Below are 17,536 nucleotides of genomic sequence, written 5' to 3'. Positions count from 1 at the left end.
GAGAGAGAGAGAGAAAGACAGAGAGAGAGAGAGAGAGAGAGAGAGAGAGAGAGAGAGAGAGAGACTGTTTCAAATGCGTGATTTTTCCTATTTGTATGGCTTGCCCTGCAGCTGAAGGTTGGTCAGTTCTTGGCATATGCTAGACCAGTGCCTTGCTGCTGAGCCATACACCCATCCCCTTGCTTAGGGACTCTAGGCAATTGCTCTATCCCTGAATTGCTCTATCACGGAGCCATGCCCTCTGCTACTTATTGGGGGTTGTAGTCAAGCTAAGGTATGCCCACAGCCAGAGTAGCAATTGTTTAAAAAAATTTTTCCACCCACCGTTGATTGACTCAATGGACATAGAACCTACAGACAGGGAGAGCAAATGTAAGTCCCTTGGAGAGCCGCTCCACACAGTGGCTCACCTCCGGAGTGGTCCTCACCTCCATTCTTGTCTTGTTGCTTCTACAGGAAGGCAAGACATGGGTCTCCAGGGGATGTACCAAGAACTGCACCTGCAAAGGAGGGACTGTTCAGTGTCACGACTTCAGATGCCCAACAGGGTCCCGTTGCCTGGACAATAGTGAGAGCAACAGTAACTGTGTCACCTATGGTAAGGAAACCGTAGGGGAAGGTTAGGGATATGTGCTCAGGGGTGGGAGAATCAGAGTAAGGGAAAGAAGGAAATTAGTTCTCTGGGGACACACAGACAGACAGACACACACACACAGAAACACACACTGACACACACACACAGACATACACACAGTCAATGCTCAGTAAATGTTTGCTGGATGAATAACAAAAGGGGCAGGGGAAGCCCTAACTTTTCTTAATTGTTCTGTCCACCTGTGTAATGTGACTTCTGCTTCCTTGGGCCCTCTCTGGTTCTCCACACTAATGCTAATCTTTTTCCACCCCAAAGCTCTAAAATGCCCTGCCCACAGCCTCTATACCAACTGCCTTCCCTCCTGTCTCCCTTCCTGCTCGGACCCAGAGGGCCTCTGTGGGGGCACCAGCCCTGAAGTTCCCTCCACCTGCAAGGAGGGCTGCTTCTGTCAATCTGGCTATGTGCTGCATAAAAATAAATGTATGCTTAGAATTCACTGTGACTGCAAAGACTCCCAGGGTAGCCTTATCAAGGTGAGCAGGCATGGCGACTGTAAGGGCTGGCTCAGTGGATAAAATGCTTGCTGCACAAATGTGAAGACCTGAGTTTGAACCCCCATGACCCATAGAAGTTGGGCACAGCTGACTGTGACACCAGTTTCCCTGCTATGATATAGGATGTGAAGCTAGGAAAAAGCCCAAGACATGTGGGTACCAACTCTGGCGGTATACCAACAAGCAGTGAATACCAGCACAGAAACAGAGGGAGGCGGATGGATCTTGTCTTAGTACAATGTGGAAGGCAAGGACCAGCACCTCAGTGTGGACACACACACACACACACACACACACACATACACGGCATTCTAGTAAGGCTGAATCATGCCCATTCCCTGTGGCAATTTTAAAAACTCTTTTCATCTATAGTTGGTTGACTCAATAGATATGAAACCTACCGACACAGAGGGCAAATATAAGACCCTCAAATAGGAACTTCCAACCAGGGAGCCTATGTGGAACTAACTTAGGCCCTCTGCACAGTTGTGTAGCTTCATCTTCTTGTGGGACTCCTCTAACAATGAGAGCAGGGGCTGTCTCTGACTCTGTTGCCTGCCTTTGGGACCCTTTCCTCCTATTGGGTTGCCTTGTCCACCCTGAATAGAAGAGGAGGTGCCCAGTCTTGCTGCAGCTTGATATTTGATGACTGCTTGATATCTATCCATGGAGGCTGACCCTTTTTTTGAAGAGAAACGGACACGGGGGTGGTTGGGAGCAGAGAAAGGAGGGGAAACTCTGGTTGGGATGTAAAATAAATAATTTTTTTTAAAAAGACCCTGGGACAAAACTAAGCTTGTCTCCTAGAACTGGCCCTCTGTTCTCTCTTTCTGCAGACCGGCCAGACATGGATCTCCTCTGGGTGTTCCAAGATCTGTACATGCAAGGGAGGATTCTTTCAGTGCCAAAGTTACAAATGCCCCTCGGGGACCCAGTGCGAGGAAAGTGAAGATGGCAGCAGTAACTGTGTCTCCAGCAGTAAGGGAGCCTGTGGGACGGGAGGGACAGAGCCAGCTCATGGCTGGAGGGATCCGAGGCATGGCATGAGACCTCTTCTCCTTCCACCCCCGTAGCTATGAAGTGCCCAGCCAACAGTCTCTACACCCACTGCCTTCCCACCTGTCTACCTTCCTGCTCTAACCCTGACGGCCGCTGTGAGGGCACCAGCCACAAGGCCCCCTCCACCTGCAGGGAGGGCTGTGTCTGTCGACCTGGCTACCTGCTCAATAAGGACACGTGTGTGCACAAAAACCAGTGTGGCTGTAAAGATATCAGGGGCAACATCATCCCGGTGAGTTGGTGTAGGAAGTGGGGGTTGGGGTGGCCACTCTCTGCCTTTCTCAGCCTTGGATGTGCCTATTTGTAAGGCTGGCTCTGGAGGATGAAGGCTGATGAGATGTGGACTCATACAGGTCAGGTTGGTCTCACACTGACTGCATAGACAAAGATGACTTTGGATTCCTGCTCCTCCTGCTTTTCGCTTGCTGAGTGCTGGGATGACAGGCTGTTCTACCACCCCTAGGTTATGCGGTGCTTAGGGCTTTGCGCACCATAGACAAACACCCTACCAATCCAGCAACACTCCCAGCCCTCATAGACTGGGGATCGTGACAGACAGTCCCCACAGCAGACTGGAGGTGCACAAAACAGGAAGAACCCTGCTGCTTCATCTCCTCATCTGCAAATGAGTCCACCAGCCCCTCCTGAGCAATGTATTTAAGACAGTGAGAACAAGCTGCAAGTCGGAGTACACACCTCAGGTCCCGCTGCTTGGGAGGTGGGAACAGGAAGGTCAGAAGTGGAAGGCAGTGCTGAGATCAATAGTGACTTGGAGACTGGCCTGAGCTGCCTAAGACCTTATCTCAACTAAACCCAGCAAAAACACCAAGAACCATGTCTTTTTTTTTTTTTTTCGAGACAGGGTTTCTCTGTATAGCTCTGGCTGTTCTGGAACTCACTCTGTAGACCAGGCTGGCCTCGAACTCAGAAATCCGCCTGCCTCTGCCTCCCGAGTGCTGGGATTAAAGGCGTGCGCCACCACGCCCGGCAAACCATGTCTTAAGAAGGGATCCATGGTACCAAGATCCATGGCACTTGAAACTGGAGAAAGCCCATTCCATCAGTTCCTGGGCATCCATAGGAATGGGTGTTCTTGGTTCCAGGACACCCTCAAGATACCCAAACACAAAGATGTTCAAGCCCTTGCATAAAATGACATAGTAGTCCTCACAGAGAGCCCTGGGTCCTATCCGCAGCACAGCATAAAGCAGGTGTGCTGGTACACACCTGTCATCCTAGTGCTGGGAACATAGAAGAAGAAGGATCAGAACTTCAAAACCCTCTCTGACTACACAGGCAATTAGAGGTCAGCCTGGTTTCAAAAACTAAGAAGGAGTGTGAAGGCCACCTGGCATCCATCACCGCTTGGTTGCAGGGTTGTTTTGGACGATGTGGCTGGCTAGGCGGATATCTCCATCCTCCATCGCCACTCCATATGTGTCCCTCCAAAGCTGTCCACTTGGTTGAGAAGCACTGTTTTTTTGATCTAGGGTGTATTGTAGCTGGGCTTCCCTGCTAAGAACCTCTAAGCAAGTTCTCTAACCACACAAACAGGACTGGGCAGACAGCTCAGACAGTAATTGTTTGCCTCACAAGCATGAGGGCGTCAATTTGATTCCTAGAACCCCTGTAGAAAAAGCCGGGCATGGGCCAAGGGGATGTCTCAGCAGATAAATGCATGTCCCACGAAGCCCTTTGATTCCAGAACCCACATAGTGGAAGACAAAATGAACTCCTGAAGAAGATGTCCTCTGCCTTCCACACGCAAAACATAAATGTGTAGGCCTTTTCTTTTTTTTTAAAGTCAGGTGTAGTAATATTTACTTGTAGTCCCAGAATAGAAGAGATGGAGACCGGCAGACCCTTGAAGTTCACCAGCCCCTCAACCTAGCCTCAAAACTTAGTAAGAGACCTTGCCTCAAGGAACAAGATGTAACTCCTGGGGAATAAGCTTGTCCTTTGGCCTCCACAACATGCATATGCATATATATGAAAATACACACACATGAACACATGCACACACACACACATCCACCATACTATACCATAGTACTTGTATATCTTCCTATATGTTTTAAATAATTCTACATGACTTATAATGACTAAGACTTGTGAATCTTATACAAAGAGTTCTACTATATTATTTGGGGGAATAATGACATAAAATACAGATAGGTTTTTTTTTCTGGAACCTAGGGCCTAATCCATGTTAGGTACTACCTACCACTGAGCCACGCCCCCAGCCCCTCACTGGGGGATTCTAGGCAGGGGCTCTACCACTGAGCCACGCCCCCAGCCCCTCACTGGGGGATTCTAGGNCCCAGCCCCTCACTGGGGGATTCTAGGCAGGGGCTCTACCACTGAGCCACGCCCCCAGCCCCTCACTGGGGGATTCTAGGCAGGGGCTCTACCACTGAGCCACACCCCAGCCTCTCACTGGGGGATTCTAGGCAGGGGCTCTACCACTGAGCCACACCCCTAACCACAGATGCAAATTTTTTCAAGTATTTTCCTCCAGTAGTTGGTTGACTTAATGGAGTTGGGACCTGAAGGGAGAGAGGGCAAATGCTAACTAACCATTCATGCAGGAAGCTAAGCCTTCTCTTTAGAGTGGCCACCTCTGTCGTCACATCTGCAGGCAGGCAACACCTGGATCTCCAGTGGCTGCACCCAGAGCTGTGCCTGCACGGATGGAGTCATCCAGTGCCAGAATTTTTTCTGCCCATCAGGGTCCCACTGCCAGTACAACGAGGATGGCAGCAGTGACTGTGCAGCCAACAGTAAGGAAGCCATGGGGGTGGGAAGGTGGAAAGGGTGCCCCACAGCTGAGCCAGAGGCAGGGCCGGGATGAGGGTGATCAGAAGCACCCCAGTGGGTAAGATTCTGGAAGACCAATAACGGGGCTGAGATCCTTTTCAGTGGTTACACTTCTCGACAGAACTGGAAAGATGTACCATCTTTGGGGACCCCTATTACCTCACGTTTGATGGCTTCACTTACCACTTCCTGGGTCGTATGAACTACTATCTCATAAAGACGGTGGACAAGCTCCCAAGAGGGATTGAGCCCCTGATCATGGAGGGGCGCAACAAAATATCCCCCAAAGGGAGCTCAACCTTGCATGAAGTGACCACCATCGTCTATGGCTATAAAATCCAGCTCCAAGAAGAACTGGTGGTTTTGGTGAGTAAGAGGCAGGACCAGGCCTGAAGGAACCAGAGGATACTACTGTAGGCAGCCTGGAGCTGGCAAAGCCAGAGTACCCCACTGTCAGGGAGTGTGTGTGTGGGAAGTCAGAGTTGGCGTTACTTCATGAAAAGGGTGGCACAGGACGGTGGGACTAGACACAAGGCTGAGAGGGATGAGGGGAGAGACAAGATGGGGGAGGGGTGACACACGCATGTGTGAAAATGGAGCTGTACCACCCACAGTCAGTGCTGACTTAAACAGCTTTCTTTGACATTTATTTAGTATGTACGCATGTGTGTGTGTGTGTGTCTGTGAATATATGTCATACAATGGGTGAGTGGCCACAGAGGCCAGCAGAAGGTGTCACATACTCTGCAGCTAAGCTTAAAGATAGTTGTGAGTAGCCCCACAAGGATTCTGGGAAACAAATCCAGGTCCTCTAGAGGAACAGCAAGCACTGTTAACCAATGAGGCATCTCTCTAACACCTACACTAATTTATATCACATGTGTATACGAATGGTGCACGTGTGGGGGTCAGAGGACAACTAGGAGGAGCCAGTCAGTTCTTTCCTTGTACCATGTGGGTCCCGGAAATGAGACTCAGGCCCTCTGGGTTAGTGACAAGAGAACCTCTACCCACTGAGCCATCTTTTGAGTTTTTGCAAGGAAGGAAAGAACTGGAGGGAGAAGGGAGGTCTCTAGTGCTGGGGTAGTTAGTGAAGACTCTGGAATAACAGCATCATGTGGTGAGGAGATCTGAGCAAAGGCAGGAACAGACAGGAACAACAGAAGGTGTGGCCCACCGAGCACGCTCTGCAGCCGCACTCTTCCATTCTCAGGTCAACGATGAAAAGGTGGCGGTCCCCTACAATCCAAACAAGCACTTGCGAGTCATGCTGCGGGCTCAGCGGCTGCTTCTCGTCACAGACTTCGAAATGGTGCTGGACTTTGATGGAAAACACAGTGCAGGTAACAGGCAGGGACACAGACTGCAGAAGGCTCTCTCTGTGCCAGCGGTGCTGACTCGCACCTGTAATCCCAGCCCTCAGGAACTGAGGCAGGAGGGTCTTCCATGCTAGCCAGGACTTATAGCCTGTCTCCAAGAAACCCAGACAAGCCCAAACCAAAAGGAAAAAAAAAAAGAAAAGAAAAGAAAAGAAAAGAAAAAAGAAAAGATAGTGCAACGTGTTGTGGAGCACATGTAATCTTAGCAGTTAGGAGATAGATACAGGAGTATCAGCAGTTCGAGGCTAGCCTCAGCTGTGTAGATGGTTTGAATCCAGTTTGGACTATATGAGACCCTGTCTCAAAATGAAAACAAAAACCAACCAACCAAAACAACAGCAATTTAAAAATGAAAATAAGACAATAAAACCAATAACCATAGAAAATAGGAGCTCCATTTCTGGGATGGAAGATGAAAGGCACAGCTCAGACAGACAGGTCATTACAGAAAGAAGTGACACTCAAGAACAGAGCCCTCAGCTTGAGAGGGGCACTACAGGGCACCTCCTTCTTCCTGCAGTGATCTCCTTGCCTACCACATACCGTGGGCTGACACGGGGCCTGTGTGGAAACTATGACAGGGACCAGTCCAATGAACTCATGCTGCCCAGTGGAGTGCTCACCTCGAATGCCCATGTCTTTGGCAACAGTTGGGAGGTGAAGGCACTGCATGCCTTCTTCCGCTTCCGAAGGTGAGGGCTGGCTGGGGGTCGGGGAGATGAGCAAATCTCTCTCGTTGGAGACGTGGAGAATTGAACATAGGACCTCATGCATGCAACCACTAAACCACATTCCTCACCCATTTCTGGGAATTAAATTACTCATTTTGAGCCACGCCCCCAGCCCCTCACTGGAGGATTCAAGGCAGGGGCTCTCCCACTGAGCCACGCCCCCAGCCCCTCACTGGGGGATTCTAGGCAGGGGCTCTACCACAGAGCCATGTTCTCAGCCCCTCCCTGGGGGATTCTAGGCAGGGGCTCTACCACTGAGCCACGCCCCCAGCCCCTCAGTGGGGGATTCTCCTTAGGTAACCTCCCTCTGAGCTGGATATCTCCTAGCCAGCAATTCTCTTTTCCATTCCTTTTACCCTCTGGTCCTCAGCACAGAGGCACCTTCTGTCACTTGGTCTGTTTACTGATCACTGGGAATAGCTGCTCATTGGAAATACCCATGATGCCCTTGTCCTTCCCTCTACCTCTCCCTAGTCTTGTTCTTTCTCCTTCCTGAGCCTCACACAGCCCCTTGCCATCCCTACTTCAGGGCCCTACCAGAAGAAGAGGAAAGAGACGAAGAGCCTGACCTTCTCCAATCAGAATGCAGCCCAGAGCAGACTGCGCTTATCAGCAGCACCCAGGCCTGTAGGGTGCTTGTGGACCCCCAGGGCCCCTTTGCTGCATGTCACCAGATCATAGCCCCAGAGCCCTTTGAGCAGTGAGTTGCAGGCCCAGTACTTACAAGAATGATCCCGATTCCTGCTGCGGTTTTCTTTTCTGACCCCCTCTAGCTCTACTGGCTTGGGTCTTTTCTCTTGTGACCTCGTTTTCTACTGACTCCCCACATTCTGTCTCCTGTCTTTCTGCCACCAAATGCCTTACACCCCCCCACAACTATACTTCTAGCCCACCGACTTTCTGTGTGAGGTTCCAGGCTCCTTTTCTCTGTTTGTAATCTGCTTTATTCTGATTTATTTGGGTCTCATGTAGCCTAGGCTAATACATATCTAAAGATGACCTTAAACTTCTGATCTTTCTGCCTCCACCTCCCAAGTGCTGAGATTATAGGTGAGCATCACCATGCCTGGTTTATGTGGTAAGGGGGATAGAATCCAGGTCTTCACGCATGCTAAGCAAATACTCTACCAACTAAGCTGCATCCCCATCTTGCTTGTTTTTAAGCTGTCTGTGTATCTGTCTGTCTGTCTGTCTATCTATCTATCTATCTATCTATCTATCTATCTATCTATCTATCTAGGAGGATTTGTGTGTTGGGGGGGTTATGTTTGTACATGGTTGTGTATATACCATGTACGTTTACATAGGTCACATATCAACTTCAAATGTCCTTCCAGAGCCATCCACCTCGGTTTTGATCTTTTGCTTTCTTTCCTTTCATGTGAGTGTGGATGTGGCTATGTGTTGCCAAGGGACCAGAGTTGAAAATCGGGTGTCCTGCCCTGTCATGCTCTGCCTTATTCCGTTGAATCAGAACCTCCCTTACTGAACCTGGAGCTCACTGTTTTTAGGCCAGGCTGTGGGAGAGTGAGCCCCATTGATCCTTCTGTCTTCACTGCCCACAGAGCAGGGGTTCTAGGCATGTGCGTGGGGATTTGAACCCAGATCCTCATCTCGAACAGCAGGTGCTTTTACCCAGCGAGCATCTCCCCAGCTTCTACTGCTGGGGACCTTGCTGGAATCACAGGGTTTCCTGGGGAAGGCAGGGATGGGGCATGGCGTTAGGTGGCAAAAGTACCTTACCTTTGCTACATTATTTCCTTCTTTAACTCTTTGCTATTTTAAGGTCTAATGCGGCTGACTTCCTGCCATTAACTCCAGATGTTCAGCAGCAGGGGATTAAGGAAAAAAAGGCTTAATAGCTTGGGCTCTTTTCTTTCTGGTTCGGGAGCCCTTTATGGCCAGGCAAGAGGCTTGGAGTTTGTTTTCTCTTCCTGAGCCAGAGAGAAAAGAAGAGGAAGGGAGAAGCAAGGGGAAGAGGGGGAGAAGAGAAGAGAAGAGAAAGAAGAGAGAAAAGAGAAGAGAAGAGAAAAGAAAAGAAAAGAAAAGAAAAGAAAAGAAAAGAAAAGAAAAGAAAAGAAAAGAAAAGAAAAGAAAAGAAAAGAAAAAAGAGTCACCTATGCAGGAAAAAAAAAAAACCAACCCACACACTTTGGATGTACAGGGAACAGCTACACTCCGATTTGTATCATTGCTTTTAGCCTTTTATAGCTTTTAGACAGAAATTTCTCCATGTAAAGGAGAGTTACCTACTTTGTAGATAAAATGTTACATAAGAGGGCAGTTACAGAAGGATCCCAATAGTGAATTCAAAGCAGTGTTCCATTCTCACTAAGCTCATTATAAGTTCACAGCAACAGTTTCACCTGGCCTTGCTTTATCGTAGTACACACCTGTAAGCCTCATCCTTGGACCTGACCGAGAATGAATGTTTTTTCTTGATCACAAATCTGTCCCAAGTTTATTTCTCTTTTTCATATCATTGTGAAAGCTCGTTGTATTCCTTATTATGCAGTCTTTATTTAGAATTTTATGAGGGGACACATCCTATTCTTGATTCTAACTCATGACTTTCTGGCAAAACAACTAAAACCATCTCCTTAAACTTTTTTCTTAAAAATATTTGAATCACATTAGAAATTCTATAAAGTCATTAATTCACCTAAACAGCATTAATTTATGAAAGTTCATCTTCATGCTGATCTGCAGTACATGTGCTCAGGAGGGCGAGCTGTTGTCCAGGCATTGTTAGGCTATGTAATAGTGACTGGAAAGGCATGTCAGCAGTGAGACTCGATCATGAGATGAAGTCTCTAAGGACCCTGTATACTAGAGCTCACTCATCGCAGGTCATGCAAAATGATAGGCCATCTCCTGAAAACTCACTTGCATGCCTTGACCTTTCCTAGATGGCTTCTGAGATGAAGTCTCTAACTCAAACACAAGGCTTATTGATTAGGCTAAGCTGGCTGGCCAGGGAGCCTCAGGGACCCTTGTATCTTCCCTTCCTGGCACTGAGACTACAGCACCACACCCTGCTTGTTCTTAACTTGGATACTGGTAATCAAACAGGTCTTTATTCTTGCAAGGCAAGCACTCTGTCAGCTAAGCCATCTCCCCATATCCCAGCCTCTCACCCCTGGGCCCTTTTTCAGCAAGGCTGGATCCCTTTGGCTCCCCTCTCTAACAGCACGCCTACCCCACCCATCCCCTTTCTACCCCAGGCGCTGTATGTTGGATATGTGCACTGGCTGGAAGACCAAAGAAGAAGAGGAACTTCGATGTCGTGTCCTCAGTGGTTATGCCATCATTTGCCAGGAGGCAGGCGCCAACATGACTGGTTGGCGGGACCACACACGCTGTGGTGAGGCTCCGTCCCTGCCCAGTGGCTGGTCTGACTCTTAGCCACTCAACCCCCGGCTCCACTCTGCTGCTGCTGCCACCCTCACCTTGGCCACCTGGCCTTGGCCTTGGTTCGTCCCAGATTCAGTGCAGCAAGTGATTCCAGACGGACTCCTTTCCTGTCCAACCCCATTTCTCCTCCTCTCTGCCTCATATTTTTGTTGCATTTTCTCTTCAATTTTTTCTGTGTGTGTGTGTGTGTGTGTGTGTATTGTATTCCTGTGTTTTGGGGTGCATGCATGCATATGTGTGGAAACTAGATAGCAGGAGCTATTTACCTGTCCTTTTGTTTAAGGGGGCAGGTGTGTGTGTGTGTGTGTGTGTGTGTGTGTGGTGTCTTCCACCATGTGGGAGGGATCTAATGTAGGTCATCTTTACCAGCAGTCTTACTAACCCACCTTGGTTTTTTGAGACAGGGACTCTTACTGGGATTCCTCAGGTCTCCACCTCCCCAGCACTGGGATTACCAGCACATGGCACCACACCTGGCTGGGATTCGAACTCAGGTCCCCATGCTTGAACAGAAGTACTTTTACGGGCTCAGCTATCTCTCGGCTCTCTGTTTATGATTTGGGGTGGCTTTTTAAAAAAGATTTTGCTTATCTGTATTTGATGTATACGTACGAGTGCTTTGTCTGCATGCTTTCTGTGTACTGTGTGCATCCCAGTGCCCACGGAGGCTAGACAATCCCCTGGAACTAGAGTCACAGACGGTTGTGAGCCGCCATGTGGGAGCTGGATACAGATCCTGGGTCCTCAGCAAGTGCTCTTAACTGAGAAGCCCTCTCTCCAGCTCCTGTTTTTGGCTTTTCGAGACAGAATTTCACTCTGTAACCCGAGCTGACCAGAGACTCATGGTGATCTTTTCACCTCAGCCCCTGAGTGCTGGGTTACAAGCCACTGTGCCCACCCTCCCAGCATCCACCTGTGTCCATCGTGTCCGTGTGCCAGACAAGCTCTTCAGACAGACCCAGCCTGCTTGTCCTGGGCTCCCTGTCTGCAGGGATCGCTGTTGGGTAACCTTATCTGCCTCTTTCTTTTTCTTGACCACTAATCTCTTTATCTGTTTGGACCCCAGGCCAGCCAGCTCCTAACTCTGCTTCTGTCCCCTCAGCCATGACATGTCCTGCCAATACTGTGTACCAGCGCTGCATGACACCCTGCCCGGCGTCCTGTGCCAAATTTGTGACCCCCAAGGTCTGTGAAGGCCCCTGCGTGGAAGGCTGTGCCAGCCTCCCCGGCTACATTTACAGTGACACACAGAGCCTCCCAGTGACGCACTGCGGCTGCACTACCGATGGCATCTATTACAAGGTCCGGGTGGCATAGAGGCCTGGGAGCCCAGGTACAGAGAAGGGCACCTCGGGTGAATCTAGACCGGCTCCTGTCTTCACCTCCTCTCTTCCAGCTGGGTGACAGCTTTGTAACTAACGACTGCTCCCAGCACTGTACCTGTGCAAGCCAGGGGATCCTGCTGTGTGAGCCCTATGGCTGCAGAGCTGGGGAGTCCTGCATGGTGGCCAACTTTACTCGAGGCTGCTTCCAGGGTAAGCCTGGGTTCTTCTGCTCTCTAAACCAGGGATACCCTCCCTCTCTCCCTCTCCTCTGCTGGATGGGATTCTCGCCCAAGTTTGCACCTTCCCCCTCTCTTATCAAGTATTTACTACCTGCCATGCAGCACCTGTCCCAGAATCCACTTTAATCCTCACCTAGTGGAAAGTATGACATCCTACTTTATGAGCAATGAAAATAGGGTTCTGTCCAAGAATGGCAGTGGGCATATCTTTAATCCTAACACTAAGGAGACAGAGGTAGGTGTGTCTCTGTGGGTGTGGTCTGGTCTGCATAGAAGGTTCCAGGCCAGACAGGAGTACATAGTAAGACCCTATTTGTCTCTCTCAAAAGGGAGACGATTCCAAGGCTAGAAAGATAGCTTGTAAAGTGCTTCCTGCACAAATGTAGGGGACCTGAGTTGGGTTTCTTAAACCATGTTTAAGTTTAAAGCTAAGTGTGATGATGACACCATTGCATACACTAGCAAGCGTTTGCTGAAAGGACCCAGATATAGCTGTCTCTTGTGAGACTAGGCCGGGGCCTAGCAAACACATAAGTGGATGCTCACAGTCAGCTATTGGATGGATCACAGGGCCCCCAATGGAGGAGCTAGAGAAAGTACCCAAGGAGCTAAAGAGATCTGCAACCCTATAGAAGGAACAACAATATGAATTAACCAGTACCCCGGAGCTCTTGACTCTAGCTGCATATGAATCAAAAGATGGCCTAGTCAGCCATCACTGGAAAGAGAGGCCCATTGGACATGCAAACTTTACATGCCCCAGTACAGGGGAACGCCAGGGCCAAAAAGTGGGAATGGGTGGGCAGAGGAGTGGGGGGGGGGGGGTATGGGGAACTTTTGGGATAGCATTGGAAATGTAAATGAGGAAAATACGTAATAAAAAATATTAAAAAAAAAAAAAAAGCTAAGTGTGTGCTAGGCAGTGGTGGTGCATGCCTTTAATCCCAGCACTCAAGAGGCAGAGGCAGTCGAGTTTCTGAGTTCAAGGCCACCCTGGTCTACAAAGTGAGTTCCAGGTCAGCCAGGGCTACACAGAGAAACCCTGTCTCAAAAGACAAACACAAGCAAGCAAGCAAGCAAGCAAACAAACAAACAAACAAACAATTGAGCGTAGCTGAGGGAGGTCTCTGTCTCTGTGTTTACTTGCACTTGCGGCTCTTGCAGAGGACCCAGGTTCAGTTCCCACTACCCACATGGTATTTGCCAACTGCCTGTAACTCCAGTTCTGGCCTCTGGGGGCAGCAGATACACACGTGGTACACATAAGTACAGCAGGCACTCACATTTACACATAAAATGGATCTCTGGGGCTTGCCAGGCTTTCAGCCTAGAGAGTCAGTAAGCTCCGGATTTATGAGAGACCCTGTCTCTAAAAAGGACAAAGCAGATGGCAACTGAGGAATGGCCTTCACACACATGTATACCAATACACACATACACGCGCACATGCGCGCGCACACACACAAGGAAACTGGGGCTTCCAGGACGTTAAGCAAATTGTCTAGCCCCAGGATAGCAGGGTTAAAGTGTAGATTGCCGAGTGAACCCCAGGTCAGGGTCCAGTGACTACTGCCCTCTCCCCTGGGGCCTGTCCCACAGCCAGGCGTCTGCACTGTGAGTATCCTCTTGGGACCCACTCACACCTTTCTGCCCTTGCAGACAGCCCTTGTCTGCCGAACCCCTGTCACAATGATGGCCGGTGTGAGGAGCAGGGGGCCACCTTCATCTGCCACTGCGACTTCGGTTATGGAGGAGAATTCTGCACAGAGCCTCAGGATATCACAACCAGAAAAAAGATAGGTAACAGCCACATCCCCATATAATATCTATTATATATCATAGGTATGTCATAGAAATGACATCGATACATAAAATATCCAATTGTATTAATCTATCATAAGATATTACATATAGTATAATAAGCAAAATATCATAGACAATATTGTGTATTACATACCATATATGATATATAAAGTATATAATTACATATCACATATATAGCTTATGGTTATATATAAATATTTTGGGTGATTATACTAATATATGTTAAATGTATAATATATAGATTATGCTAATATGCTATATATTTTAGATATCATGAGTCATATACTATTAGTTATATAATATATTCCATATAATATATTTTACATATTTGAGGGATATTTATTTATTTATTTATTTGTTGTGGAGGTCAGAGAACAGCCCAAGGAAATCACTTCTTTCCTTCCACTGTGGGAATCCCTCCATACAGCTCAGGTCTCTAGATGGTACCAAACACCTTAACCTATGCACCTGTCTTTCCTGATCATGTATTTTACACTACATATCATACGTGTAACATTCAGGGACAGTGCTAGAGGCCTATAATACTAGTATATTGGAGGTGAAGACAAGAAGATTGGGAGTTCAAGGTCATCCTCAGCTATATAGTGAGTTTGAGGCCAGCCATGTTATATGAAATCCTGTCTCAGTTAAAAGCCCCTAAAATATGTATTACATAATAATATATTACATAGGAAATGTAATAGAGATCATGTTGCTGTGTGATTTCCCCCAAAATCTGCAAGACAGCAACCCTCAATGGTCTTTTGCCCATCTCCTAGTGGAACAATCTGGAATCTTCTCTGTGAACCACCACCACTCTTTTGGTTGTGGTGGTGGTGGTGGTGGTGATGGTGGTGTGTGTGTGTGTGTGTGTGTGTGTGTGTATGTGAAGGGAGGGAGGGACAGAGAGAGGGAGGGGTCAGTGAGGCAGGAGGGTTAATAACCCTGAGCTCAAGGCCAGTCCACCTAGGCTACATGGTTCCAGGATAGCCTAGGTGTGAGCAAGGCCCTGTCTCAAAAGATCAAGACAGCACGTAGGGGAGAGCTGCAGATGACACCGGTGTGGACAGCCCTTGTGACGTCCTGTGGGGGCTGTGACTGGGAATAGTAAGGACCTTCATGTCCCTGAGCCTCCTGGAGGGAGAACAAGACTTAGGAGGACAAGATGCCTTACTTAATCTGACAGCGAAGGACCAAAAAGAAGTGCTGCTTCCAAATATCCCCCAGTCTCCCACCCTGTCACCTGTCCCTGTCATGCATGGGGCGGGGGGCATGCACAGGCACCGTATGCGTGTAGAGGCCAGAGGACAACCTTGGATGTGAGTGCTGAGATGTCTTAGAGCCCTGGCAAGCTGGCTCAGTGGGGAAAGGTGCTTGCTTCCAAGCCGGATGACCTGAATCTGATCCCAGGGCCCCACAGAACTAACTCCTGCAGGTTATCCCCCCGCACCCCCCCCCCCACATACACATCTTCACCTCACATCTTGCTCTTGCTGGGACCACAGGCATGCACTACCACAGTAGCTGTGGGATCTGTGCCTGAAAAGGTAACTTTACCCGGAGCCAACACCCCAGGGCCGTCACCATTTCCTTTCAGAAGCATCCAGCTTGGTGGCCATCCTGCCAGGAGTGCTTGTGATGGTGTTAGTCCCTGTCTTACTGCCCAGAGTGTACGTTTACATGGCGACAAGAACAACCATGGCGAGGAGGAGGAGGAAGAGGAGAGAGTAAGTCCCGGTCTGGGCCTAAGTGGGAGCGGGGTAGTCGATGTGTGGGACCTAACGCACACAAAAGCCGTGCTCCCCATCTGTTCCCCACTCCCTCTAGGAAGAAACTGTTGAGACAAATTAGGCTGGAGGATGCAGGTGAGAACCAGCCCTGGGGGTGGAGGGGTTGTGAGTCTAAGCCAAGAGTTGAGCCCTCTTCCAACGTGGGTGTTCTTTCTCTCTCCTCAGATGTTCCAGAGCCTACCTTCAAAGCCGCCGAGTTCTGAGCTGTCCTCAAACAGAGAAAAATATTTATTTTATTTTTTAAAATACTTTTTTTGTTTTGTGATTGTTATTGTGGGGGGATGGGCAGGCGCCTGCCACTTGCGCGTCCGGAGGTGAGAAGACAATTTGTGTGAGTCACTTCCTTTCCTTTGTGGGACGTGGGGATTGAGCTCAGGTCATTAGGCTTCATAGCAGGTGACTTCTCCACCAAGATACCTTGATAGACCCAGGCTTAATGTTTTTTAGATATGAATTTCTCCCTGATGGTGGTGGAGGCAGCTAGTCTGGGACCTAAAGAGAAAGAGAAAAGGGAGACAGATGTGTGTGGATCCCTGAAGGCTGAGTGCTGTGGAAGCAGTGTCCCGGGGAGAGAACCTCAGGTTTCAGGAAGGAGAATGTCACTCATCGAAAGCCACAGTCAGATGGCCTGATCAGCTCTGGTAGGGCACCAGCAATGGAAGACAGAAGAGGCAGGGAGGGAAGGTTCTGGAAGGAAGATGAGCTATAAACCCCTCAGGACAGGAAAGACTCTTCCTCGACACATCTTTTTTAAGACAAGTTATTACGTAGCGGGGGATGACTCTGAACTCCTCATCCTCCTACCTCTGCCTGTTGAAATTACAGGTCTACATGTCTACACCCTATGGGTGCTAGGGGCAGATCCCAGGGTTCAGACACTGCCGTCGGAGCCGATTCTCCAGCTCCTGTTGGGCATCTCCTTGACCCGTTTGAAAAAACATACGTGTGTGCGTGTAGACATATGTGTTCATGTGTGTACATCATGTGTACAGACGTGACACCATTCCTGCAAAGTCATGAACGAATATGCTCCCCCAGTCAGGGAACCAAGGATGAAGCAGAGTAGGGCCACCCCTGTGGTGGTCCAGGGTTCTGGGATTGCTTGCAGGAATGTAGGGGAGTGGCTACGCACAGCTGGGAAGTGACCCCATGGTAGCAGTGATGGCCTGAATGCTGGAGCCCTGGTGCTCGCTGCACAGCCTGCAGGCAGCTTGCAGGGTTGGCAGGGGGTGGGGGGGTGGGGGGTGTCTCGGCTGGTCTGAGAGTGTTCTCGGCAGTCCTTGCTGTTCATATACGCTTGGGAAGGAGTGGCTCAGGGCATTCGTTCTGTCAGTTTTAGGACTGAATGGCTTTACTTCCTGGGCCTTCCTTAGGGAGCTTCCCTGAAGGGCATTCTGAATCACACTTTTGTTTCACTTACTTCATGTGTCTGTCTATAAGAGAGGGTGTCTGCCATCTGTGTGCACATGGCCACAGACGCCAGAAGAGAACGCTGGACTCCTGGGAACTGGAGTGACTGGCAGTTGTAAGCCGGCAACCAAACTCAGGTCCTCTGGGAGAGCAGCAGCAAGTGCTCTCAGCCATGGAGCCCCGACTGCTGCTCAAGATCCTCAGGATGTGGCTCTCCAAGACAGGACGAACCCACTCGGGGGAAACTGTCATTCCGCAGGCACACGCTTCACTGTGCACACTCTTGATGTAGTGGCCAGAGGACAGCCTCTGCCACCATTCCTCAGGTCCTTTCCACCTTTTTGTTTGTTTGTTTTTGGTTTTTTGAGATAGGGTTTCTCTGTATAGCCCTGGCTGTCC

At 49.2% G+C, this 17,536-nt stretch overlaps 1 protein-coding gene across 1 annotated transcript in view; it reads left to right on the top strand.

Annotated features, from left to right (window-relative positions):
- Nucleotides 1–15,973, top strand: part of Zan (zonadhesin) — a 97,692-nt gene extending 81,719 nt beyond the window's left edge. Inside the window, exons 74-89 of the mRNA XM_021163424.1 lie at nt 457–598; nt 911–1,128; nt 1,986–2,127; nt 2,223–2,440; nt 4,847–4,988; nt 5,147–5,391; nt 6,239–6,368; nt 6,925–7,096; nt 7,665–7,835; nt 10,360–10,499; nt 11,652–11,851; nt 11,946–12,084; nt 13,773–13,913; nt 15,535–15,664; nt 15,765–15,802; nt 15,893–15,973. Coding sequence (XP_021019083.1) covers nt 457–598; nt 911–1,128; nt 1,986–2,127; nt 2,223–2,440; nt 4,847–4,988; nt 5,147–5,391; nt 6,239–6,368; nt 6,925–7,096; nt 7,665–7,835; nt 10,360–10,499; nt 11,652–11,851; nt 11,946–12,084; nt 13,773–13,913; nt 15,535–15,664; nt 15,765–15,802; nt 15,893–15,930 — 2,406 coding nt within the window. The 3' untranslated portion in view covers nt 15,931–15,973. The remainder of the gene's footprint in view (nt 1–456; nt 599–910; nt 1,129–1,985; nt 2,128–2,222; nt 2,441–4,846; nt 4,989–5,146; nt 5,392–6,238; nt 6,369–6,924; nt 7,097–7,664; nt 7,836–10,359; nt 10,500–11,651; nt 11,852–11,945; nt 12,085–13,772; nt 13,914–15,534; nt 15,665–15,764; nt 15,803–15,892) is intronic.
- The last annotated feature ends 1,563 nt before the right edge of the window (nt 15,974–17,536 follow it).

Source organism: Mus caroli, chromosome 5 (genome assembly GCF_900094665.2).
Source record: "Mus caroli chromosome 5, CAROLI_EIJ_v1.1, whole genome shotgun sequence".
Taxonomy (NCBI): domain Eukaryota; kingdom Metazoa; phylum Chordata; class Mammalia; order Rodentia; family Muridae; genus Mus; species Mus caroli.
Note: the sequence above shows the minus strand (reverse complement) of the source record. Positions and strands in the feature narration are given on the sequence as shown.